Genomic DNA, 22,343 nt, shown 5'->3' with positions numbered 1-22,343 from the left:
AGTGAACTGGGGAGGGTGGTTCCATTTGTGTTGATTGGGAGTTTCTTGGGGGCATTGAATTTGCGAATGTATAACTCCGAGATCCATACTGCAATCTTGACCAAACTTGGGTGGTGGCTGGAGAAGAGCCTGCTGCACATTCCCGGTGAATATTGGCTCTGTAAGTGCTAATGGGTCCGCTCTGGTGCCAATGAACACCGAACACATTTGGTAACGGGACATTTTCGGAACCGGTCAGCTGTTAATGTTCGTTGTCGCAAATGAACACCGAACAGCCTGTTCGGGTTTTTTTTCCTGTTCGTGCCCATGTCTAGTCATAAATTCAGCTGTAAAAAATATCCATTTGCATTAGCTTTGGATTTGGTTTTAAACCAGATTTATTAAAAAAAAATAAAATCTTATTATGGCTGATAGGTTTACATTTTTTTAAAAGCTATATTTTTTTAAAAAATCATTGCTCTTCATCCACTCTTTACCTAAGGGCCTTGAAGAGGTACTGCTTATCAGAATTGTAGACAGTACTTATCTTCATACATTTGTGTATGTTCAAGTCATAAACCCTGGGAATTATATGTAATGCATGCAAAATACCTAGGCTATAACACCTTCTCCTCTCTCTTGATCTCCCAGACATTTTCACAATGTGCATCAAACCTCTGGAGCATCAGTGTACAAAGAATATATCTGTCATTGTTTGTTAACACTTTGGGTGCTATGTTGATGGTGAAAATCCAGGTTATAAATACTCTAAATTAGTAATAAGTGAACAAATAAATAAAATTATCTGCATCTAAAAGCTACTGGGGGGTGGTGGGGTCTCTGCTTTTGTTCCAGGACAGCAATTCTTGAATTGAGTGCCAAGATATACTATTTATTTACTTCATTGATATTCTGTCCTCCTACCCAATGGGGACTCAAAGCAGCTTACATTTTCCTTTCCTCTATTATATCCTCACGACAGCCCTGTGAAGTAGGTAGGGCTGAGAGTGGCTGGCTCAGGGACACTCAGCAAGCTTCCACGGTAGAGCAGCGAGTCACACTAAGTGCAGTAAGCAGCACGCAACACTAGGGTTGTGTAGTGGTTAAAGTGGGTCTTCCAGATCTCGGTCCGACACTTTAACCACTACACCACACTAGTGTTGTGTGTTGTGAGACTGATGTTAGGGTGTCTTGAGAAATACGTTTCATGAAATAATGTGTGCCTAAAGTTGCCTGCTACCAGAGGAGGCTGCTTATTGCACTCAGCAGGAGTTCACAACCCTGGCTGTGTCTCTTTTCAGTCAGCCTCTGCAGGGAGTAGGTCATTTTATCGCATCTCTGCCCTGGAGCATTTAATCATTCCACATATAAAGATGCAGCAGAATGACTCATTCCCAGAGGAGGCTGCCTGTTGTGTATCTGCACGAGTCTCTCTTCAAGGCAGCCTACTGATTAGTAGGAGGCTAACCCAGAGCTATGAGGAGGTGTGCTCAGAACAGTAAATCATGCAGACACCCACAAGGAAGAAGACTCCTTGGAGGATAGGTCATTCTTATGCAAGCTGACTTTTAAAAAATTTTAAGGATGAAGTGTGCCTCCAGTTTTAATTCAGAAAAAAGTATGCATTTACTTTCAGAATGTTGAGAGACATTCTGAAAGCCAGATCAGGAGTTTAGAATTTACGACCATGAGATTCTACGTTCTTTGTACTGTGAGTACACTACATACAGGCAGGGCTTTTTTTCTGGGAAAAGATGTGGTGGAACTCTGTGGGTTGCCAGCACAGGACCACACAATGACGTCACTTTGGGTCATCTGGAACAAGGGGGGAGTTTTTTAAAGTTTAAATCGCCCTCGGCTAAAATGGTCACATGGCTGGTGGCCCCGCCCCCTGATCTCCAGACAGAGGGGGGTTTAGATTGCTCTCAGCAGTGGGAAAGGCAACCTACACTCCCCTCTGTCTGGAGATCAGGGGGCTGGGCCACCGACCATGTGACCATTTTCAAGAAGTGCTGGAACTCGGTCCCACCACCTTCCAGCTGAAAAAAAGCCCTGTATACAGGTATCTGCTGGTATCCAGGAACGCACTAAACCACAAGGGGGCTCTGAGCCAAGCACTGATTTCTTTCTCTGTCCTGTCCCAGGAGTGTCTGTGCTGACATTTTAACACCAGACACCTCAGGAGGTTGAAAATAACAACGGGTCTTCCTGCAGCAATTGGAAGATGGGTTTTCGCAGAGCTCTGAATGGGACATATGGTAACCCTGCTGGGTAGTACAGGCGGTTCTTCGGGCCAAGGGGCAGGATTATGCCATGCTGTGGCTGCTGAGCACCTGGTGAACTTTGCCGCGCATTCCTGCAACGTTGTTGTTTTTCCGGATGCCCCGCATTCAATCCCAGGGTGAAATCCGTGGAGAGGTCGCCGGGTCAGTCTCGTTTGGCGTCTCTTTTGCTCTTCGGCGGCTTCAGCGCTCCATCTCTCCTTGGAGGGGTCTGAGCGGATGGTGGCGGGGAGGCGCTAGGGCCCCGCGGAGACCAGCCAGCCCAGCCCTGGATTCCAGGCTGGCTTGCCTTGGTGACGTAAGCCAGAAGCCCTGTCTCTCTCTCTCTCTCTCTCTTTTCTGTGTGTGTGTCGTCCTCTCTCTCTCTCTCTCTCTCTCTCTCTCTCTCTCTTCCCCCCTCCCCCCTCCCTTCCCAAGCTCCGTAACATTAAAGCGAAAATGCTCCTTTCGGTGCCTCCTCGTGCGGGGATCGCCACTTTTGGCTACAACAAAAGCAACAAGAAGGTAAGGAGGAAGCCAGCCCGCCCCCCCCGCCGCCCCCTCCCCTTCCCAGGATCTCGGAAACGTCCTTGGCTCAGAGAGGAAGGAGAAGTCCCGGGGGGGGGGCGGAGGGAGGGAGGGCGGCCCGCCCCTGAGCAGCCCGGCTGGGGGGGCTGCTGCCATTCCGGGGGGAGGCGGGCAGGCGAGGCGCGGGGGGGGGGCAGACCTGCGGGGCGGGCGGCTCCCGGGCTCGGTTCCCTGGGGGACCCCCAGCCATCCATCCATCCTTGCCAAGGCCCGGCTGTTCCCAGCGGGGCCCTGGAAGAAGCGGGCGAGACCAGAGCCACAGGCCGGCCCGTCGCGGCGCTGGGTGGGTGGGGGGGACCCTCTCGGGCGCTGCGATCCGGCGGGGTCCCCTCCCTGCCCCCCGGAGCGAAGAGAGGAGCCGCGGCCCCCGGGGGCTGGGGGGTCTCCCTCCGCTGCGGGCGGCCGGCGGCGGCTGCGATGCCCGGCCCGGGGTTCAAGGCGGCCTCGGCCAAGGCCTGGCTGCTTAACCCTCGCCTGGCTGCTGCCGCCGCCGCGGCCCCGGAGGCTTGCGAGCCCCCTCCGCCGCCGCCCCGGGTGGGGTGCCCGGCGGTGGCTTCCGCGCCTCCCACGTGTTCGGCGGCAGCGCCTGCCATAAAGGAGCCCGCCGTCCCCGCCGCCCTTTCTGCTGCCCACGTCTGGGGCGAGACGGGCGTACGGGATGTGCCGGAGAGGCGGCGGGGCGTTGAGCCTGCGGCGAGGCCGCGCTGGCCGCAAGGGGCTGTCACTGGGCGCCTGGCGGGCCTGGCCGGCTCCGGGAAAGGCCGGGGGCCTCCTGGGCTGGCACACGGGTCGCCTTCTGTTGCAGACGCGGGTGTGGACGAGCGGGTCCTCGGGCGAGACGCGCGGTCTCGGGTCCGGGCGGCATCTTTAGCTGAGGGTGCGAAGAGGGAGATGTAGGGACTGGAAGCCCCGCACGCCCGGAATTGTCAATGGTTCTTATTTTTGTTATATTGATTCAGTATCTGCTTTCTATATATACCTGTGGTGTCAAGTAAAAAAAAAGGGGGGGATGTTTGACTTTCCTGTGCCTCAGTTTCCTCTCTCTATAACTGAGAACTTGGGCTGAAGGCTGAACGATGAACGTGCAAATCATGTTCACTATAGCAGTGAAATTGGACTAAACCCCGGGCGGGGGGGGGCGGGGGCGGGGAGAGCAGAGGCCAGATTTGGGTCCTTAATTGTGTGTCCCTATTCGGGACAAGTCTGGCCCTTGAAGGATCTTGAGCCACCTTAATCTCAGGGGGCCTTGCTGCCAATTTCTCTTTGAACCAAAGTGACATTTTCTTATTCTGACCAACGATTGACAGGGGATGTGTAGAAACAGGAAAATGAGGGCTGAACTTGTGCAGTATCTGGGCCAGCCAGGAAGAAGGCAGGATTGTGTGCGTGTGGGTTATGGGTACAGATATCAGCATGTCCTAAAAGGACAAATTGCCAACAATGCAGACAATTAATGTAATTTGTGGTTCGATGTAAAATTACTGCTTTGTTTTTGTGTGCATACGTTTTTTCACTTCACCTTTCTCTGTATCCAGCTCTGTGTATTGTGTGTATGTATTTTTTTTAAAAATTACTAGATTTGTACAGCTTTCCAGCACAGATTTCTTTGGTACTGGTATTTTATTTCATGGATCTGGTGATCCACATCTACAGGTTTTATGGAAGCACTGTCAACAGTCAGTACAGGAGGAAATGTGCTTCAGGGAGGGACTGGGTTTCTCAGTACATGTGCTCGCACACACATGCTTTGGTGAGTAGGTGCAATTGTGGTAGCATGTGTGCACAATCTCATTGTATGTGTGTCCATCATTTGTATGATCACCACCATCTGAGTAGCATGTATTGCTGAATTTGGATCATAATGACTGCACATGATTAGGTAAGAAGGAGTCATTTGATGTGTGATGTTACTTTTGTGGCAGCGTACCTGAGGGAGAGAAGCCTTTTCTACGTTACTCTGATCAGCGTGTATTACCAGAAGTGATGTACACATAGTAGTAGTTGTAGCCTACAATGTGCAAACCGCCTAAATTGAAGAACGTGTGTCCTTCACAACTAAATTGAAGAACATCCTACATGTGTTGCTTGGTAGGAAAAAAAACATGGATTTTGATGTGTTATTTTTTAAGACTGAAGAGCCGACTAATGAGACTAAAGCAAGATTGCTGGTTTAAGCTGATTGTGGCTTGCGTTCAGTGTATCTCTGAGTCAGTTCTCATGTTTTGTTGGGGTAATTCTTTGTGTGTGCCCACATGTGCATGAGCTATATAACAGAGGAGCTTGTAGTTCATAAATGATGGCTTTATCATTTTCTGCACTGCACAATAATCAAAAACATATATCTTAGATGGAGAGAAGCAGGGCTTTTTTCCAGCTGGAACGCGGTGGAACGGAGTTCTGGAACCTCTTGAAAATGGTCACATGGCTGGTGGCCCCGCCCCCTGATCTCCAGACAGAGGGGAGTTGAGACTGCCCTCCACACCGCGCGGAGGGCATTCTAAACCCCCCTCTGTCTGGAGATCAGGGGGCGGGGCCACCAGCCATGTGACCATTTTCTCCTAGGGCAACCCACTGATTTTCACAACCTCTTTTCCCAGAAAAAAAGCTGTGGTGAGAAGTCACTATAGCTGTTGGTTAACATGTGAATGTGGGAGAGACACATGCACAGGAAGTGACCCAATGTCACACAAGAGCTGCATGTGTGGCAGTAAAGTCCCGTGAAAACCGGCTCTTTGCATGCACTTTGGGGGTATGTATCTTGCGTCTTGCATCTCGTAGATTCACATTCTGGCTGTGGAAGCTATAGATTCCCTTCTGTAAACTGTGGGTTGCTTTGCTAGTGCCCTGGTTGCCTTGAATTCTCCTAAGACTGTATTAGATCGACATTTCTCTGGTGCCATGGCAGATACAGAGGGGGTAGGCAGGGAAGGCTGCCTGCATCGTGAAGCAAAGAGAATTCTGTGCTTCACAATTTGTTCATGCTCTGCAGTTAGTCTTTGCTACTGGGTGGAAAATACTCCGTGCTAGAAACTCAGCTATTTATACCCTAATAAGTTTCCTGGCCCAAGATCCCCTCTGATCTGGGAGACTCGGACTCAAATCCCGGCTCTACCATGGAAGTTTGCTCGGTGATCTTGGGCCAGTCACAACCTTTCAGCCTAATCTACCTTGCAGGGTTGTTGTGAGGATCAAATGGAGGAGAATGATGTAAGCTGCTTTGGGCTCCCATTGGGGAGAATAGGCGGGGTATAAATGAATTAAATAAAAATAAATAAATGGGTCTGGAAGAAAGATAAACAAAATAATGTGGTATATTTAAAGTCTTGCTTAATGTCGGGAGGGCTTGATTTAAAGCAAACATCATTGGGGTGATAGTTGCTGGCTGATAGTGTTCAAAATGCAGACCAGTAATAATAATATTTAGTATCTCTATGTTGAGATTCTAGTTTTCATGTTACTTTGATTTGCCTTGAATATCTGGGATGTGCTTTAGAGAGTGTTTAGAGTGCTTCACATACATAATTTCTGTCATCCTCACAACCCTCAGGGCTTTTTCCCTGGGAAAAGAGGTGGTGGAACTCAGTGGGTTGCCCTCGGGGAAAATGGTCACATGGCCGGTGGCCCCGCCCCCTGATCTCCAGACAGAGGGGAGTTGAGATTGCCCTCCGCGCCGCCAAGCCACGCTGCGCCAAGTGGCGCAGAGGGCAATCTAAACTCCCCTCTGTCTGGAGATCAGGGGGCGGGGCCACCAGCCATGTGACCATTTCCAAGAGGTGCCGGAACTCCGTTCCCCCGCGTTCCAGCTGAAAAAAAGCCCTGACAACCCTGTATTATTATTATGAGCCTTGCAAATAAACCCACCAAGATTACGAGCCTGCCTATCCAATGAAATTCATGTGTCATCTTACCCTGCTTATGTTTCTCTGTCTGTTCTCCTGGAGGGCATACTTAACTCGCCACAAGTGAGCAGGCAAGCAGAAGGCCGTGATCTCCATGTTTCAAATGAGATGAGGGCTGAGGGTGAGAGGAGAGTAGTTTGCCTACAGTGGACTCTCAGCACAGAAGAGCCAGTCAATTCTACCGCAAAGCACAGAAGAATTATTTGTCTTTAGAGGAGGCAGATTGAAAACACTGACTCATGCAGGAACACAACAGGTATGCTCCTCCCAGGGCAGGTATTTCTTGTTTTACAGACATAAAAGTGTGTATTTTTGGATTGTTAGAATGAACTTACCTCCAGTTTTAACTTGGAAGAGAATGCACTCCCACTATCGGAAGGACACATCTTCACTAATCTATAAGAATCAGAGGGACAGTGGATATGCATCCAGTCCCTGCAGTACACTTGGATTCTGTTGGGAAGCTTTCGGCTTCATCAAAGAACCAGAAACCTTTTTTAATAAAGCAAATAACCTTGAAAAGTGAAATCAAATCTATGCTGCTTGAGACACCCAAGCACTACAATGGTTCCTAAAAGTAAGTCATTGGCTGTTTTCCCCCTTTAATCCAGGATCATCATATGAGATGAAAGGTGCCATGGGGCCACACTTTCTGTGCCTCACTGTATGATCGTAAAAGGTGCCACTGTTTCACATCTTGCTTGTGAAGGGATTTTGTCAGGCACTGCTGCCGCAGCCCCTGATCAGCAGTTCTTCTTGTCTCCCCTGGGCCTGAGCCCCTCATCTAAGTCCCTTTCCCATGCACCACGCCCGGCTCTCCACCATCTTCTTGCAGGGTTCAGCTGTTACCTGTTTCTCTTGTCTTTGTCATCCAAGTCTCCTTTTCTGTTGATTAAGCCCACCACCCTTTCCTGCCTCCCCAGCTGGCAAATAGCAGCTTCTACATTCCTCGGTGCATGGACTGTTTCTAGAAACAGGAGCAGAAGCTGATGTTGCGACTTGCAGTAAGTCAGCTCCTGCTTATAGCAACATTTGTTAGCCGTGAAGATGGTTTAGTAATGCATGTGGAGTGGTAGGAGTTCCACATGCTGCATCCTGAAATACTCGATAAGTACCTGGGGCCTTATGTTGGGTAGCTCAGTTTTAATCCATACAGAAAGATTTCATGCATTCTTCAGTGAGGCTTCAAGCCATAATGTCTTTGTTCCAGAAAAGCCTTCTTTAAAGTGAATGGGACTGATTGCAATCTAAATCAAATAGCTGGTTGCCAGAGCACTGTAGCCAAACTCAAAGCCGCCCAGTCTTGATTATGAACGCAGGGCTTTGTGAGAGATGCGTGCCTTATCCCCCTTGTCTGTAAAATGAAGTCGCTTCTTGTGGCCAAATTGGACAAGACATGGGAGATACATGAGCCATCTCATGACCCCCCTGGTTTGTTTTTTCTAAACAGTAGCCATTGGGGAGAGCAGAAAGTGCTATTAATATGACATGATGTGAATACTGAGCCCTGTCACTGATTGCTTTTGCACTGATTGCTCCACTTTGGCTCTCAAACTGGAGTGAGGGTTGTCAGAGTATTCACATGACACATCTTCCAGTTCAGTGCCTTCTGTTGTGCTTTGTGGCTTCCCCAGGTGTCCCCCAATGTTTCCCAAATCTGCTTTGCTCCAGTCTTTCTGGGAAAATCATTCAAGGTGGGCTTGCCTACAGTGTCACCATTAAGATGCTAATTTCAGAACCTTCCCACCCATATCCAGGTCCATTTTCTCGCCTCATCTCCTCGCACCCTCGCTGCCCATGGCCACTGGCTGGCTTTTAGCCAGTTTTTAAAAAATGGTAGCAGGCGCTATAGTGTCATAACACCAGGTTTTTTTTTCAGCTGGAACGTGGTGGAACAGAGTTCCGGAACCTCTTGAAAATGGTAACATGGCTGGTGGCCCCGCCCCCTGATCTCCAGACAGAGGGGAGTTGAGACTGCCCTCCGCGCCGCTGAGCGGCACGGAGGGCAGTCTCAACTCCCCTCTGTCTGGAGATCAGGGGGCGGGGCCACCAGCCATGTGACCATTTTCTCCAAGGGCAACCCACTGAGTTCCACCACCTCTTTTCCCAGAAAAAAGCCCTGCATAACACTGTATCGATATGCCTACTACCAATGCTAAAAAACTGGCAACAAGACCTTGATAGTGGAGGAGAGGGTGGCAGCAAGGAGATAAAGAGGAAAGAACAGGTGCTCCAGTGGCTGCTTCAAATGCCTCTGCTTTTGCAATGGCTATGAGTCCACATGGGGAATTGCTGCCAAGCGAAGGCTGCAGCTGTGATTGATTTTCCTGATAACACTCTGCCTTCCACTGTATTCCAGCCCCCAAAGGGAAGTCTATCTTGTCCCCTATGGACAGGAAAGTAGCTGTGGGGGGGGGGGGAGAGGTTGTTGGCCCACAGTTAAGTGGCCCTTACCACTGTTCCTATCAAGTTTGCCTGCCACCCCCAAGCAGTATTTCAGATTTAAAAAAATAAGAGGAGAAGCTTGGACATAGTCTAGTTTGGCCCTCCATTTTTCAGATGGCAAGTCTAGGCCACAGTTAGAATGCAGAGGATGCAAATCTGGATGGAGGCGGGGCGGGATTCTCAACAGCGGTTCTTTAGCTGGGGTGTGAAACCCGCTTTGGCCACCAATGAGCCTTGCAAGTTAAAAGCTGAATTGGCTGTTGGTCTTGCAAATGCCTTCAAGCTTCGGGTGGATTGCCCAATTTAAAAACAAAAAAACTTTAAAAGCATCCCAAGTACATACGAATGTCCACCCTTCACTCTGTGCACAAATAACTTTTTAAAATCTGCACGGCAAAAACAGTTGCAAAAAAGTGCTCTGAAAGGGATTTGAAGGGTGCTGTCCTTGCCGAGTTCTAAGTGACTGAGCTCAGGAGATCCCGGCTTCAAATCTTGTTATTGCCTTGAATTTATCATGAGCATTAACCTATAGGCGCCTTCCACAGCTTGCTTTTCTTATTTAAATTGTCACAGGAAACTTGCAGAGCTTTTTCCCCCAAAGCTTGCTCCAGTATAGAAGAACATGTGTGTGTTTCCAGGGCAGTGGAGGTGTTCACGCCTCTTCTGCCACACACAGGATGAAAACTGATTTGTAGCTTCAGTGCTGAGCTTGTTATTTATTTATTAATGTTATTTATAGTTCGCTATTCTCACTGAGACTCAAGGCGGATTATATAGTGTAAGTCAATATGATCAATAACTAGGGCATACAACAAAAATACCATAGGGTAAGGATGGCAGAAATTTGAAAACCGCGGACATCTGATACAGAACCAGAAAAAATTCTGAAACAAACATAAGTAGAGTGATTTAACATATTAAACAATGTGGAACTATCCAACAGGAGCATGCTTACAGCAACAGACTACACACAGAATATAGTCTAAAGACCTGCCCTTTTACCAGTGTATCTTTCTGAATCATTTCCTTACAATGTAGTCCTATTACCTATGTAAAAGAACCCTCCTGAGTCATTCAGTTTTGCATCGTTTGCAGAAAGCCAGTAGAATAGGAGCTTTCCTGACATCTTCAGGCAGGCCATTCTGTAAGGTGGGGGCCACCACAAAGAATGCATGCGCATGAGCAGCTGTTAATTTTATCCATTTGACAGAGTGGCACCTGCAGAAGGCCCTGTCCGGTGAGGCTGCCATGATAGGGGCATGGGGAGAAAGGCAGGACTGTAGATATGAAAGAACAAGGCCATGGACGGCTTTGTATGTGGTAGCCAAAACTTTGCCCAGAAACTGATGGCAAGCCAATGGAGTAATTGCAGAATGGGAGTATGCTCCTCTTAGTCAAGCTGTGATGTTCTCCACCAACTGGAGCCTCCAGGTTGACTTCAGGGAAGATCTATGTAGAGCGCATTACAGTGGTCTAGTTTCGGTGTTATCATGGCATGGATCCAGGTGGTCAGATCAGCCATGTCCAGGTAGGGGACCATCTTTCTATCTAAATCGAGTTTGAGGAAGGTGAAGCATGCTCACTGTAGTTCAGATGCATGTACAGCCTTCAGATATCAGATATCATATTCATGGAGAACCTGTTCTTCTGGTTTTTGGCACAAGATAGATTTGCACAACACTGATTGGCTAGTGTCTCCCCCACACCTTTTGAGAACTGGGTTGTATGCAGTGTTTACTGGCCAGCCTTTGTGTCATTCAGAAAACCAATTTCCTTCCCTCTCTGAACATATTTTAAAACGTAAAATCTTATATAGAGGTGGTGAGGAAATTTCAGTCATGTAAACATGGCCAGCACTTGAAGGAAGAGAAAAAAGACATCTTGCTTGAAGTATGGAGGGGAGAACAGGAAGAGGCAATGGGGATTTGATCCATGGGCTGGAGTGCATGGATCATATCAAAAACCCCGTATGCATCTGCTCCTGTTCACGAGTATGTCCGTCTTGACCTTCACCACCAACCAGAGGGAGGTTACAAGCGCCTCGCTGTCTGTTCTTCAGCTCAGAAAGCATCTCTGTACTTGTGATGGTTGTGCTGCTTATTGATTCTCCATATGTAGAATTTGGCATTAGATACACGCCGCTGAGAATCTCCGCTTTCATTTTTGTTTTGAAGAAGCACATTTCAAGCCGTAGCAGTTAGCAGAAAGAGAGGCTTGAGAACAGGCAGGCACTGTCTGGAAGTTATTCCAGAGTTCAGGGGGTGGAGCTTCTATATTCTGCATAACTATTGATCTCATCTTTAGTCTTTTTTGCTTTGTCCTTCTCTCAAAATCCTCCTACTGTATAACTTTTACCCATAACTTTATTTCTCTTCCTGCCAAGACACTATGATCTGTCAAAGAAGATTCCAAATTTTGAAACAAATTTGGATTCTGAATAAAGCTGAGAAATGAGCATACTTAACATAAACCATATTGATCTATGGAATTGGAAGTTGGGTTTTTTTTGTGGGGGGGTGATATTCACTTTAAAATGTCTAATATTTTTGCATAGGCTAAATATAGGCTTCCTCTAAAACAAATGTGATCGGGAAGTACTGCCAATGTGGTCATTGGAGTACAACTGTGCATGCTTGGACCCAGATTTCATGGCCAGACTTCAGTAAGCCTGGCCACAATCTTTTCCCCACCCCCCTCCTCCTGGAAAGTGGCAGTTGAAAGAAGAATCACTGCTCGTGGTGTGTACACTCTTGCCACTTTTGTCTTCCATAAGCAGGTTTTGCAGGTTATTCCACAAGTGACAGTGGGGCAAAAGAAATGTGTGTGTGTGTGTGTTCCAGGGGCATTTTTTTTTAGCCTGAGGGGCAGTTCTGGGTCTGTCCCAGCTTTGAGAGCTCTGAATGGACTCTTCCTGATTTGAATTTTTGTCAGGATAAGAACTGAAAGAATTTAGAGCTGTCACCCAGTTAAATCTCAGTCCTATGTGTTCTAGCCAATTGGTTAATTGATTGATTAGTTAAATTTGCATACAAGAAAAGGCCATCATTCTAAAGAAAAAAACGATACCTTTTGTTTTAGGTTATCTGTGGCACAGCAGACATCCCCTTAAAAGAGGCGTCCCCTTCTCTTTTATAGGTTTTAAGACAAGGCTTGCTCTTACTTTGGGGGAGAGGCTCCAAGATGACACTGTTTACTTTCCTTGGTGGGAAGAGGCTGTGGTTCCATGGTAAAGTATCCGCTTTGAGTGCTGGTTCAGCCTCTGGCATCTCCAGTTTAAAGGATCTTGGATGGAAGATCTTTCTGTCCCTGAGGCCCTGGACAGCTGCTGGCAGTCACAGCAGGCAATACTGAGCCAAGTAGTTCCATAGTCCAACTTGTCAGCTTCGTAGGTTTATGCCTGCAGGGTTTTTAAGTACTTGTATTAAAAACTAAAATCAAGTCAGTCCAAATGTGAAAATTTACCCGATTCATCCATTTTGCAGCCTTAAAATAATCAAATCTACACAATAACAACTATCAGATAACTGAATACCATCTAATGATGCTCAGAATCGACTACCCTCGGTGCCAACCCCAGTGCTGAAAGATGTATGTGGAGGAGGAGCATCTGTGGCCATGGAACTTGGCCGAAGGCTAGCTGGGATACATGGGGCCATCTCTCTCAACACTATTCATTTACTTACGTTACTCACAGTCCACCTCTCTCACTGAGACCCAAGGCAGATTACACTGTGGGAGTCAGAAGAGTCGATTTCAAAGTCATTTCAATAAACATGTAATAGTGTATATACATGCAAATTGACAAAAATTTAAAGCCAGCAGAAGTCCAACACAGAGTTGAAGAAATGCTGAAAGAGAGCATAAGTGATTCTAAGACTGACATATTAAACAATATAGGAATTACTCAGTAGGATCATATTTATAGCAACAGCAGTAGTGTTGACGGTCCCTCCCTATATCTTTACTGATGAAACTCATTGAGAGCCTTTCCTTATAGAACAGCCCTCCTGTCTGAGTAAAAAGCCCTCTGGAATAAATCAGTTTGGCAGAGTTTGCAGAAAGCCAAGAGAGTGGAAGCCCTCCTGACCTTTTGAGGCGTGTTATTCCGTAGAGTGGGGCCCACCACAGAGAAAGCACATGTGTGGGCAGCTGTCAACTTGGCCCATGTGCAAGGTGGCACCTGCAGGTGGCTCTGTTCAGATGAGTGAAGCTGCTGTGGTGAAACACAGGGAGAGAGGCAGTCCCATAGATATGAAGGACCGAGACTGTGAAGAGCTTTGTATGTGATAGCCAGTACCTTGAACTGAGCGCAGTAACTGAGTAACAGTGACTGAGTACAGCAATGGAGTGAATGCAGATGGAGAGTAGAATTCATGCTCCTCCTAACTCCTGATAGTAGTTGCACGTCAGTATTCTGTACCAACTGGAGTCTCTAAGTTGACTTATGCATAAGGCTTTAAGTACGAGTAATCTGTTTTTTATTTTCCAGCCACTCAACAATTTATACTATTGTTTCCTATTTATTTAGTAAAATTTTGTAACCACCTTTCTGCTTAGGGCAGCATACATCATTCTCCCCTCCTCCATTTTCTCCGCACAACCAGTCTGTGAGCAGGGTGATCTAAGAGAGGATGGGTGGCCCAAAGACATGTGGTGAGTTTCATGATGAGAAGGGATTTGAACCCGGCTCAGCTCCCTACTACCATACCTCATATATTCCAGTAGCATTAGTTGAGACTGGACCCTGCCTTGTGCTAAGCCCAGGACACAGCATAACAGATGGATTAAGCGAGTGTACTCTGTGAAAAAAATTTCTTCTTTTCACTTTAAATTAAATATGTTAGTGATCCAGTTAATTCTCTGACCCTGCAAAACCATGTGCACCAATGAGGTACATGTAATACTGTGTGTATGCGCCAGGTGTGTGGGAGCAAAGCAGAAACCATCCGATTCTCAGGCAGGAGAAAAGTTATTTATTGGCTTAAAAGCAGTTCTAGACTTCCATCTGGAAATCTGATCAATGGTTTTCTACATAAACATTTTTACGCCACATTTTTATTGAAGATAAGAGTATAAGGAATACTGCACTTAAAACCAGACCTTGGCTTCTTCATGGTATGGGCATACTTAACATGACACATGGTGGACCAAAGGTGAATGTGAATTTCATAAAAGCAAAGAGTTGGAAAGGGACCAAAAAGATTCCTCGCCTAATCTTTTCCCTGAGGGAGAGCCCCTTCGTCCGCCAGCCCCCTCAAGATAATCAAACTCAGTGCAGGCCGCACTTAGCAGAGGCGGCTGTCTCTTCGGGTTTCTTTAAGGGCAAGTCTATTAATGGCTGTTAGTTGTGATATTAGTAAATATATTTGATATTTAAAATGCTGATAAACCCTGTATCAGTAGTAGACGGATCCCTGAAAGAGTGGATTTGAGTTCAGCAGATCTGACAATGAAGAAATAGGAATGCGTAAAAGGGAGAAGATAGCTAAGTAGAAAACACCCAGGTCGCAGGGCAGTATGCCTCAAAGTAGGACGGGCAGCAATGGAAGTCTGTTGCATTCACGTGCCACTTTCAAGCTTTCTAAAGATACCTGGCCAGGCTCTTAAGTATCAGAATATGTGTCTCGATGGGTGTTGTGCTTCTCCAGAAGGAGAATATTTGTGCTCTTAGGTTTGATAGCTGTTGCTGTCACACCCCAGACTGCAATTTCAACTTCCCTGCTTTCCGAAAGGTAGACTGGCTCAGGAGCAGTGTAAAGGGAAACCAGGAAGCTAATACCACAAGCACACTGGCAGCGGATTCCTTTGAAACTGCTGATGTGCCAAATCTCCAATGTCTTCTTTAACTCAAGGGAATTTAAAGAGCACTTCTGGGGTTCTAAGAGCATAGTTTCTGTGGAAAATTTAAGTGCACATGTTTGTGGCCTTTAGATGATGGACAATGTAGATATGTTTCTACAGAGATTTCCCATGGGGGAGCTTCTAGTCCCTTTTGTGCAAAAGAAGAGACAACAGAAAGCTACAGACTCTCATAAACTCTTTTTAAAAGTATGTGAAGAAATACTATTTTACTGCTTGACTGTGATCCTGATGTGAGGAGTGTGTATGCAAGAGACACTATAGAATCTCTGCTTTCGGAATGAAAAAAATATGGTTCTAGACCTTATGATTGTAAAGAAAAGCTTGAAATGTCAAAAGCATTATCTGCTGACAGCATATACATACAGGTTCCTTCCAGCATCTTTGAGCTTCTCTGGGATTATTAATATGAATGCTTTCATATGGTTTTTAACAGGGCTTTTTCTGGGAAAAGAGGTGGTGGAACTCAGTGGGTTGCCACCACAAGGGGCAACTCTTGGCGGGAGGTGGTGCCCCTGGTACCACATGTGCACGCGCAAAGTGCACGCATGCTCCCATGGCCAATGACATCACTTTGGGTCAGCTGGAACAAGGGGGGAGTTTTTAAAAGTTTAAATGGCCCTCCATGAAAATAGTCACATGGCTGGTGGCCCCGCCCCCTGATCTCCAGATAGAGGGGAGTTTAGATTGCCCTCCAGCGCGGAGGGCAATCTAAACTCCCCTCTGTCTGGAGATCGGGGTGGGGCCACCAGCCATGTGACCATTTTCAAGAGGTTCCGGAACTCTGTTCCAGCTGAAAAAAAGCCCTGGTTTTTAATGTACCATTTTAAATATCAGGAAGGTAGGTTTTCGGTTGCGTTTTAACCTTCATGTGATTTTTGTGTCACCTGTGAACAGATGTTCACACTAACCAAGCAGACTATTGACCATCTCTCCAGCATTAGACACTCAGAGCTGTATAAATGCCGATCCAGGAAAAGGCAGGGCTGTTCTCCTGGTGTTCTGGCCCAAGGCACACAAGCGTCTTTGAAGGAGAGGAAGCTTTCACTAGCAGAGGAAGGAAATGAGGACGAGCTGGAGCTGATGGGATATCCTGGGTGGTAAATTAACACATCTGAACATTCGTGGACAAATTCTGAGATTAAAGGAAGGGAGTCTGGATAAAACTTTCCAAAGCAGAGTCCTATTTATTCTCCAGCGTCCGGTTCTTCTCAGAAGCACCAACGCGTCCCTTTTCCTTTGCCCTACTGCCTGTGCCCACCACCCTCCCATCACTCCCAGCTCCTCTTTATCCTATACAGTGTTCATAATGTGCCTGCCAATTCTGAGTAGAGTTTGTACCCACGACCTAACAAGTCAAATCAGATTTGTTTATTAGATTCAAGTAATTAACCATTTGCAAAGTGTGTGTAGTTTGCATAATTTATTGTGCTTGGGGCAAGCATGTGTAGAATTTAATTTTCCTGATTGTGAAATGTTGGATTTGGAGCTGCAATAAAGCAAGGATCACAAATAAATGTGTATTGATACACGTATAAAATGCATCTGATAAAGTCCATGACATTTTCAATAAATCGGCCAGCTTTTCAGGTGCCACAAGATGCCTTTTCCCCCATCTGTCAAAGGCTGTCTTGCAGCCCAAAGTGTTGCGGGCTCTGGGGCTGGATCCTACTGTATTCATTTGTTCCACTAGCAGCAGTACCTCTTCAGCTCCTCTTGCATCAGGAGAAAGCACCATGTTCCAGTGGAAGGTGGTAGTGTGAGAGCGGAACGCATCTATAGGATCCAGCCCTTTATCCAACCCTACTCTGTTGTGGTGCTCAGGTTGGGTAAAAGAGAAAGGTCTGAAAATCTGGAGACTTAATGGTAAACTGACGTCCGTGAGCATTGCCCAAATTATGCAGCCGCTGAGCTGTTTTGGAAACCCACGCTCATGTGTGATGCAGCTGTGCAAGATTTGCCTCTTCTTACGGACGGGCTTACACTTTCTGTGCCATGGCCAGTTTTTGGACAGCGAGAGAAGACGAAAGAGAAAAGGGAAGCCTGGATAGATACATTAACAGAGAGAAATAATATAGTTGTTAAAAGTAAAAGTGGTTTCAGGTTGAAGATTTGTTAAGGTTGATTATGACTGTTATAGGTTTATATAATATACATAATAAACTGAACATAAATATAAATGTACAGTTCACAGGAGCTTAGATACTGAGTAGAACACAAAAAATATACATTTCAGCATACCAGTTAGAGTATGACAAAGGATCAGCATGGCTGAACACCTTGGGGGTCTTTGGACACATCCAGGGCTTTTTTTCAGAGGGAACGTAGTGGAACAGAGTTCTGGCACCTCTTGAAAATGGTCACATGGCTGGTGGCCCCGCCCCCAATCTCCAGACAGAGGGGAATTTAGATTGCCCTCTGCACCACATGGCATGGAGGGCAATCTAAACTCCCCTCTGTCTGGCGATCAGGGGGCGGGGCCACCAGCCATGTGACCATTTTCGCCAAGGGTGATTTAAACTTTTAAAAACTCCCCCCTTGTTTCAGCTGACCCAAAGTGATGTCACTGTGCGGTCCTGAGTTCCACCACCTCTTTCCCCAGAAAAAAGCCCTGGGCCCACCACTGAGACTGGAACGCCTTGGGAGTGGGAGGGAGGAAGCTTGCAGGAGTTGCCATTGTACTGCTTCCCTCCCAACTGAAAATGGGAGTTCACCCCATCAGTAAGGAGGGATGTTCAGGGAAGGAGCATCTCTCCCAGCATGGTTCTGACTGTCTTGCTTGCCTTCAAGCCCCATTGTCATGTGCTGACAGAACTTGAAGGGCCTGACCATGGTGATCCCTCCCCTCCAAGTTGGAGGGGTGTGCATTTGTGTGTATGTGTGCATGCAAGGGGAGGCTCATGAGGAGTCATTCTGCTCAGCCAGTCTCCTCCCCAAACCCCCTTGGCCTTCTCCCTGTACACTTGTTTTTAACATAGAGTCTACAGTCTAGTCTGAATGAACACATACTGACTTGGGGCACTGGGAAGTTCTCCTGGGCAAGCCCCATTGAAATGAATGGGCGCTACACAAACACAGAAATAATACTCTTGTGCAGGATTTGTCCATTTCAGTGGAACTTGCGCAGGAGAACTTCCAGTGCCCCCAGCATTGCTGGCATCTCCTTCGTACAGATGAGGGGGACTGTGGACTTTTAGATCACAGGGAGGAACTCGTATCTTACGGTTTAGGAATCTCCAGTGTGGGCAGGTATGCATTTGTCTGTGATGCAGATGTGTCCAAAACAGAGAGGGTTATAAAACACAAACTTAAGTTACACAGGCAGGCAGCATGTGGCATAAACTGCATCCAGTAAAAACCGGATTAGAGACATCTTGATAAGAAAGTTTCATATATTTTTTAAAAATGTTATGCCTTTCCTGTAACCTTGCCTTCATACACATTCCTTTCTAAAATCATTATTGTTTCTATTTTGAAAAGTTACAGAAAATAATGCAGGAGATATTTTACTGTGTAGATTCTGTACCTTGCAGTGGCAATGGAAGTGTGCTATGAAGGGGGAAGTCCCTGGTTGAAATGTCATCTCTGGAATGATACATGAGAAGAGTCTGTACTGGACTAGACCAAAGGTCCAGCTCATCAAGCTTCCCGTTTCCCACAGTGGCAAACCAGGTGCCCCAGGATGCCCTGCAGGGAGGGACACGGGGGGGGGGGCAAAGCCTCCCACTGGGGTCTCCCAGCTATTGGTATTCTCAGGGCTTTTTTTCTGGGAAAAGAGGTGGTGGAACTCAGTGGGTTGCCCTCGGAGAAAATGGTCACATGGCTGGTGGCCCCGCCCCCTGATCTCCAGACAGAGGGGAGTTGAGATTGCCCTCCGTGCCGCTTAGCGGCATGGAGGGCAATCTCAACTCCCCTCTGTCTGGAGATCAGGGGGCGGGGCCACCAGCCATGTGACCATTTTCAAGAGGTTCTGGAACTCCGTTCCCCCGCGTTCCCCCTGAAAAAAAGCCCTGGGTATTCTATCTTGTATCCCACCCATTCTCTGTGGAGCTCAGAGCAGTGCATGTGGCTCTCTCCCATATTATCCTTGCAATACCCCTGTGAGGTAGGTTGGATTGAGTGCAGACGATTGGCACAAGGTCAGCTAGTAGTCTTCATGGATGAATGGGGGTTTGAATCCAGTTTCAGGTAGGTAGCCGTGTTAGTCTGTCGCAGATGAGCAAGACTGGGGTCTAATAGTGCCTTAAAAACTAACTAGATTTCCAGAGTATGAACTTTCGAGAGTCAGCGCTTGCTTCGACAGATATGTCAGGATTTGAATCCAGGTCTCCCAGGACCTAGTCTGACAACCCTAATAGGCTTGCCAACAGACCTGGAGAAGAAGGTACTGTCCCTTTAATAGAGGCTTAAGGTGTGGAAATGGGCAACTGAAACTTTTCATGGCAAGGAAGCAAGTAACATCCCATTCAGCCCCTATTAAAGGGACAGGAGTCTCCCCCCCCCCCCCCGCCCCATAGGCAGTTGGCAACCGTATTCTCTAACCATTACATGGCTCCGTATTGGTAGAGAGGTACACTGTCTCCGAATATGGAGATTCTGTTTAGGCAGTAACCTTTGATGGAGCCGTCCTCTGGGAATTTGTCTAGTACCTCTTGCAATGCATAGAGTCATTAGTTGGCCTTAGGTGGGGGAGATTGGCTGCAACTCGAAGAACACGGGTCCTAACCTTTTGGAATTTCTGAGTAGCACTGCCTAGCAACGCTCTCTAAGAGTCTCTTCCCGCCCCCTACCCTTTCTCCTTGGCTCAATTTTCCATATGCAACATGGTGATAATACTACTGCCCCACATTACAAAGTTGTTATAAAGGTTATCAGGACACCCAAATTATGTATGAGATTACAAACCCAGGATAACCAAGGTATGTTAAATCATATTTCTCTACACATGTGTGCATAAAAGCATGCACACCTACCCTTGTTTTCCCAGCCTAGCAAGGCTCTGTGTAGAGAAACAACAAAGAGGAAGTTGGTAGTGGGAATGGAAGGGAGAGGAGCCTATCTCGCTTCCTATTCTGTTTTTTCCACCCTGGGAAAGCCCTCTTAAGCAAGGCTCTGCCTGTGTCCTGTGTCCTAAAGATTGACCTCAGAAGTAACAGTAATGACTTTCTCAGCTGTAGCTGAAACACATTCCTGGGATCGTGGCAGAGCTGCTGGCTCTTCCCTACGTCTCAAAAGGATCCCTTCACTTTTGTGGGGGGACATACAGCTCCCTTGGCTCTGCCGTTGTGCCCTCCCCACCAGCTGCATTCAGATGTCTCAATAAACCTTGACTTATAAACTGTGCTTTGATCAAACCTCTGTTAGTTGTGATTAAAGTTGCGGATTGCCTGGAGAAAATATGTCCTGTTCCTTTAACAGAGACTTTACAGGTGTGTTTATTTACCAGCTGATGCTATTTATTTCTATATCATGAAAAAATTCAGTTGCCCATTTCTACACATTAAGCCTCTCAGAGGAACAGGATGTTTTCCTCCATCCCTGTTGGCATCCCTAGTTGTGATATCTGTGCAGATAGTCCAACAAATCCTAGTTACTACAAAGTTAGCATCAAACCTGAATTTCAAACTAGAACAGGTAGCTGTTTTTTTAACCACAGTTTGTACTCAGCGTGGTTTTTTGTGACATCTGAACTCAGAAACAAGTGGGGCCTCCTTTTGCCTTGGTCGTAAATATGACAGTATAGTGTATATGTCTTCCATAGTGGGAAGCAAACTGTGGTTTAAGCTCAAACCAGGATTTAGTACTTAGAACAAACTGGTAGAGTGTGTGGCAGAAACCACACTTTAAACAAACCATGGTTTATGTCTGAATGCAGCCTTGACAATAAGCAGGATTGGAGCAATTATTCTTGCCCTGATGTACCAGAGCATTTTAAACTACGTGAATGTTTACCCCACTTAGCAACTTTAGTAGACCTTCATGACAACAATAGGCTGGAAGAACAAGAATGGACCACATCCCCATCAGAATTCCAGTCATCCTCACACAGACATCGATAGCATTCCCTGACACAGATTTCCTGCCACCCCAGTTAATTCTAGGGATATGTGCTCAGAAACATCCAGTCCAAATATACACCCAAAAATGCCTTATCGGTATTTTCAGGGATCCAGAACAATATTTTTGGGAATACTTCCAGAGGAGTTAGCCATGTTAGTCTGTAGTTGCAACATAGCAAAGAGTCCAGAAGCACCTTTAAGACTAACCAACTTTATTGTAGCATAAGTTTTCAAGAACCACAGCTCTCTTCATCAGATGCATCGTCGGCTTTTGAGAACCTCAGCTGTCTTTGTCAGATGCATCTGATACCAGTATTCCCAAGAAGTAAAGAGTCCAGTAGCACCTTTAAGACTAACCAACTTACTTGTAGCGTAAGCTTTCAAGAGCCTCAGCTCTCCTCGTCAGATGCATCATCAGATGCAGCTGTGGCTCTCGAAAGCTTATACTTTCGAGACTGGTGTCTAGGTCCTGTATATTTTTGTAGATATTTGGGGCCAGCATTTTAAGGATCCCAGGCCTGTTTCTTTCTCCTTTGTAACAGGTTTCCTGGGCAGCAGGAAGATGGATCCCAGTTGGCATGAGTCTTGCCTAGCCTGGGGAAGGTGTTTTCCAGCGGGCACAAGCCAGGCATAGGGCCAAGCGGAGTTGTGGGTCTGGCTGGCTCCTTCCCCTTCTCTCCCTCGTTTGAGGGGTCGGGCCCTTTTCCAGGGCCATTTTTTCCCTTCCAGTAAGTAGGATGGCTGGAAGCACTTTGTTCAGGAACCTGAAGAATTGGATCTTTTTTTCATTTGAAACAAGGGGTGGGGTGGAGTTTTTTCTTGACATGTAGCACTAGCTCTTCTGCAATGTTGGTGTCATTTGGTTGAAAACAGCCACACCAGACCCCTCCAGACCCCCATTGGGAAAAACGGAACCGAAATAATTCCAGAACCCTGGAAAAACTCGAATCCGAATCCTGAAACCAGGTAACCAGAATACCATCAAATGCTGGTATTTAAATCCAAATCTGAAAAAGGCTGAGGAAAACTCATAGGCAACATATAAGCAACTTGTATGTTTTTCCTGAGTGGGACAAATAGAAATTCTTGAGTTTGAGGCCTCTGAGGTCCAGAAAACAGTCTCGGGTAAAAGTTTTAAAATAAAAATGCAGCCCCAGTTCAAATCAATAATCAATGTAACAATAAAATTCAATGTAACAAAAATCAATGTAACAATAAAAGTCATGGGGGAGATCTATTCATGCATCCCTATT

General features: G+C 46.7%; 1 protein-coding gene across 3 annotated transcripts in view; it reads left to right on the top strand.

The window, feature by feature from the left end:
• The first annotated feature begins 2,634 nt into the window (after positions 1 to 2,634).
• The window catches only part of RBMS2 (RNA binding motif single stranded interacting protein 2), a 69,712-nt gene continuing 50,003 nt past the window's right edge, over positions 2,635 to 22,343 (top strand). For all 3 annotated transcript variants that reach the window (XM_054975399.1, XM_054975396.1, XM_054975395.1), the window contains exon 1: positions 2,635 to 2,765. In XM_054975399.1, coding sequence (XP_054831374.1) covers positions 2,700 to 2,765 — 66 coding nt within the window. In that variant the 5' untranslated portion in view covers positions 2,635 to 2,699. The remainder of the gene's footprint in view (positions 2,766 to 22,343) is intronic.

The sequence above is a fragment of the Eublepharis macularius genome, chromosome 4 (assembly GCF_028583425.1).
Source record: "Eublepharis macularius isolate TG4126 chromosome 4, MPM_Emac_v1.0, whole genome shotgun sequence".
Classification (NCBI taxonomy): Eukaryota; Metazoa; Chordata; class Lepidosauria; order Squamata; family Eublepharidae; genus Eublepharis; species Eublepharis macularius.
This window is presented reverse-complemented; position numbering and strand designations above follow the sequence as displayed.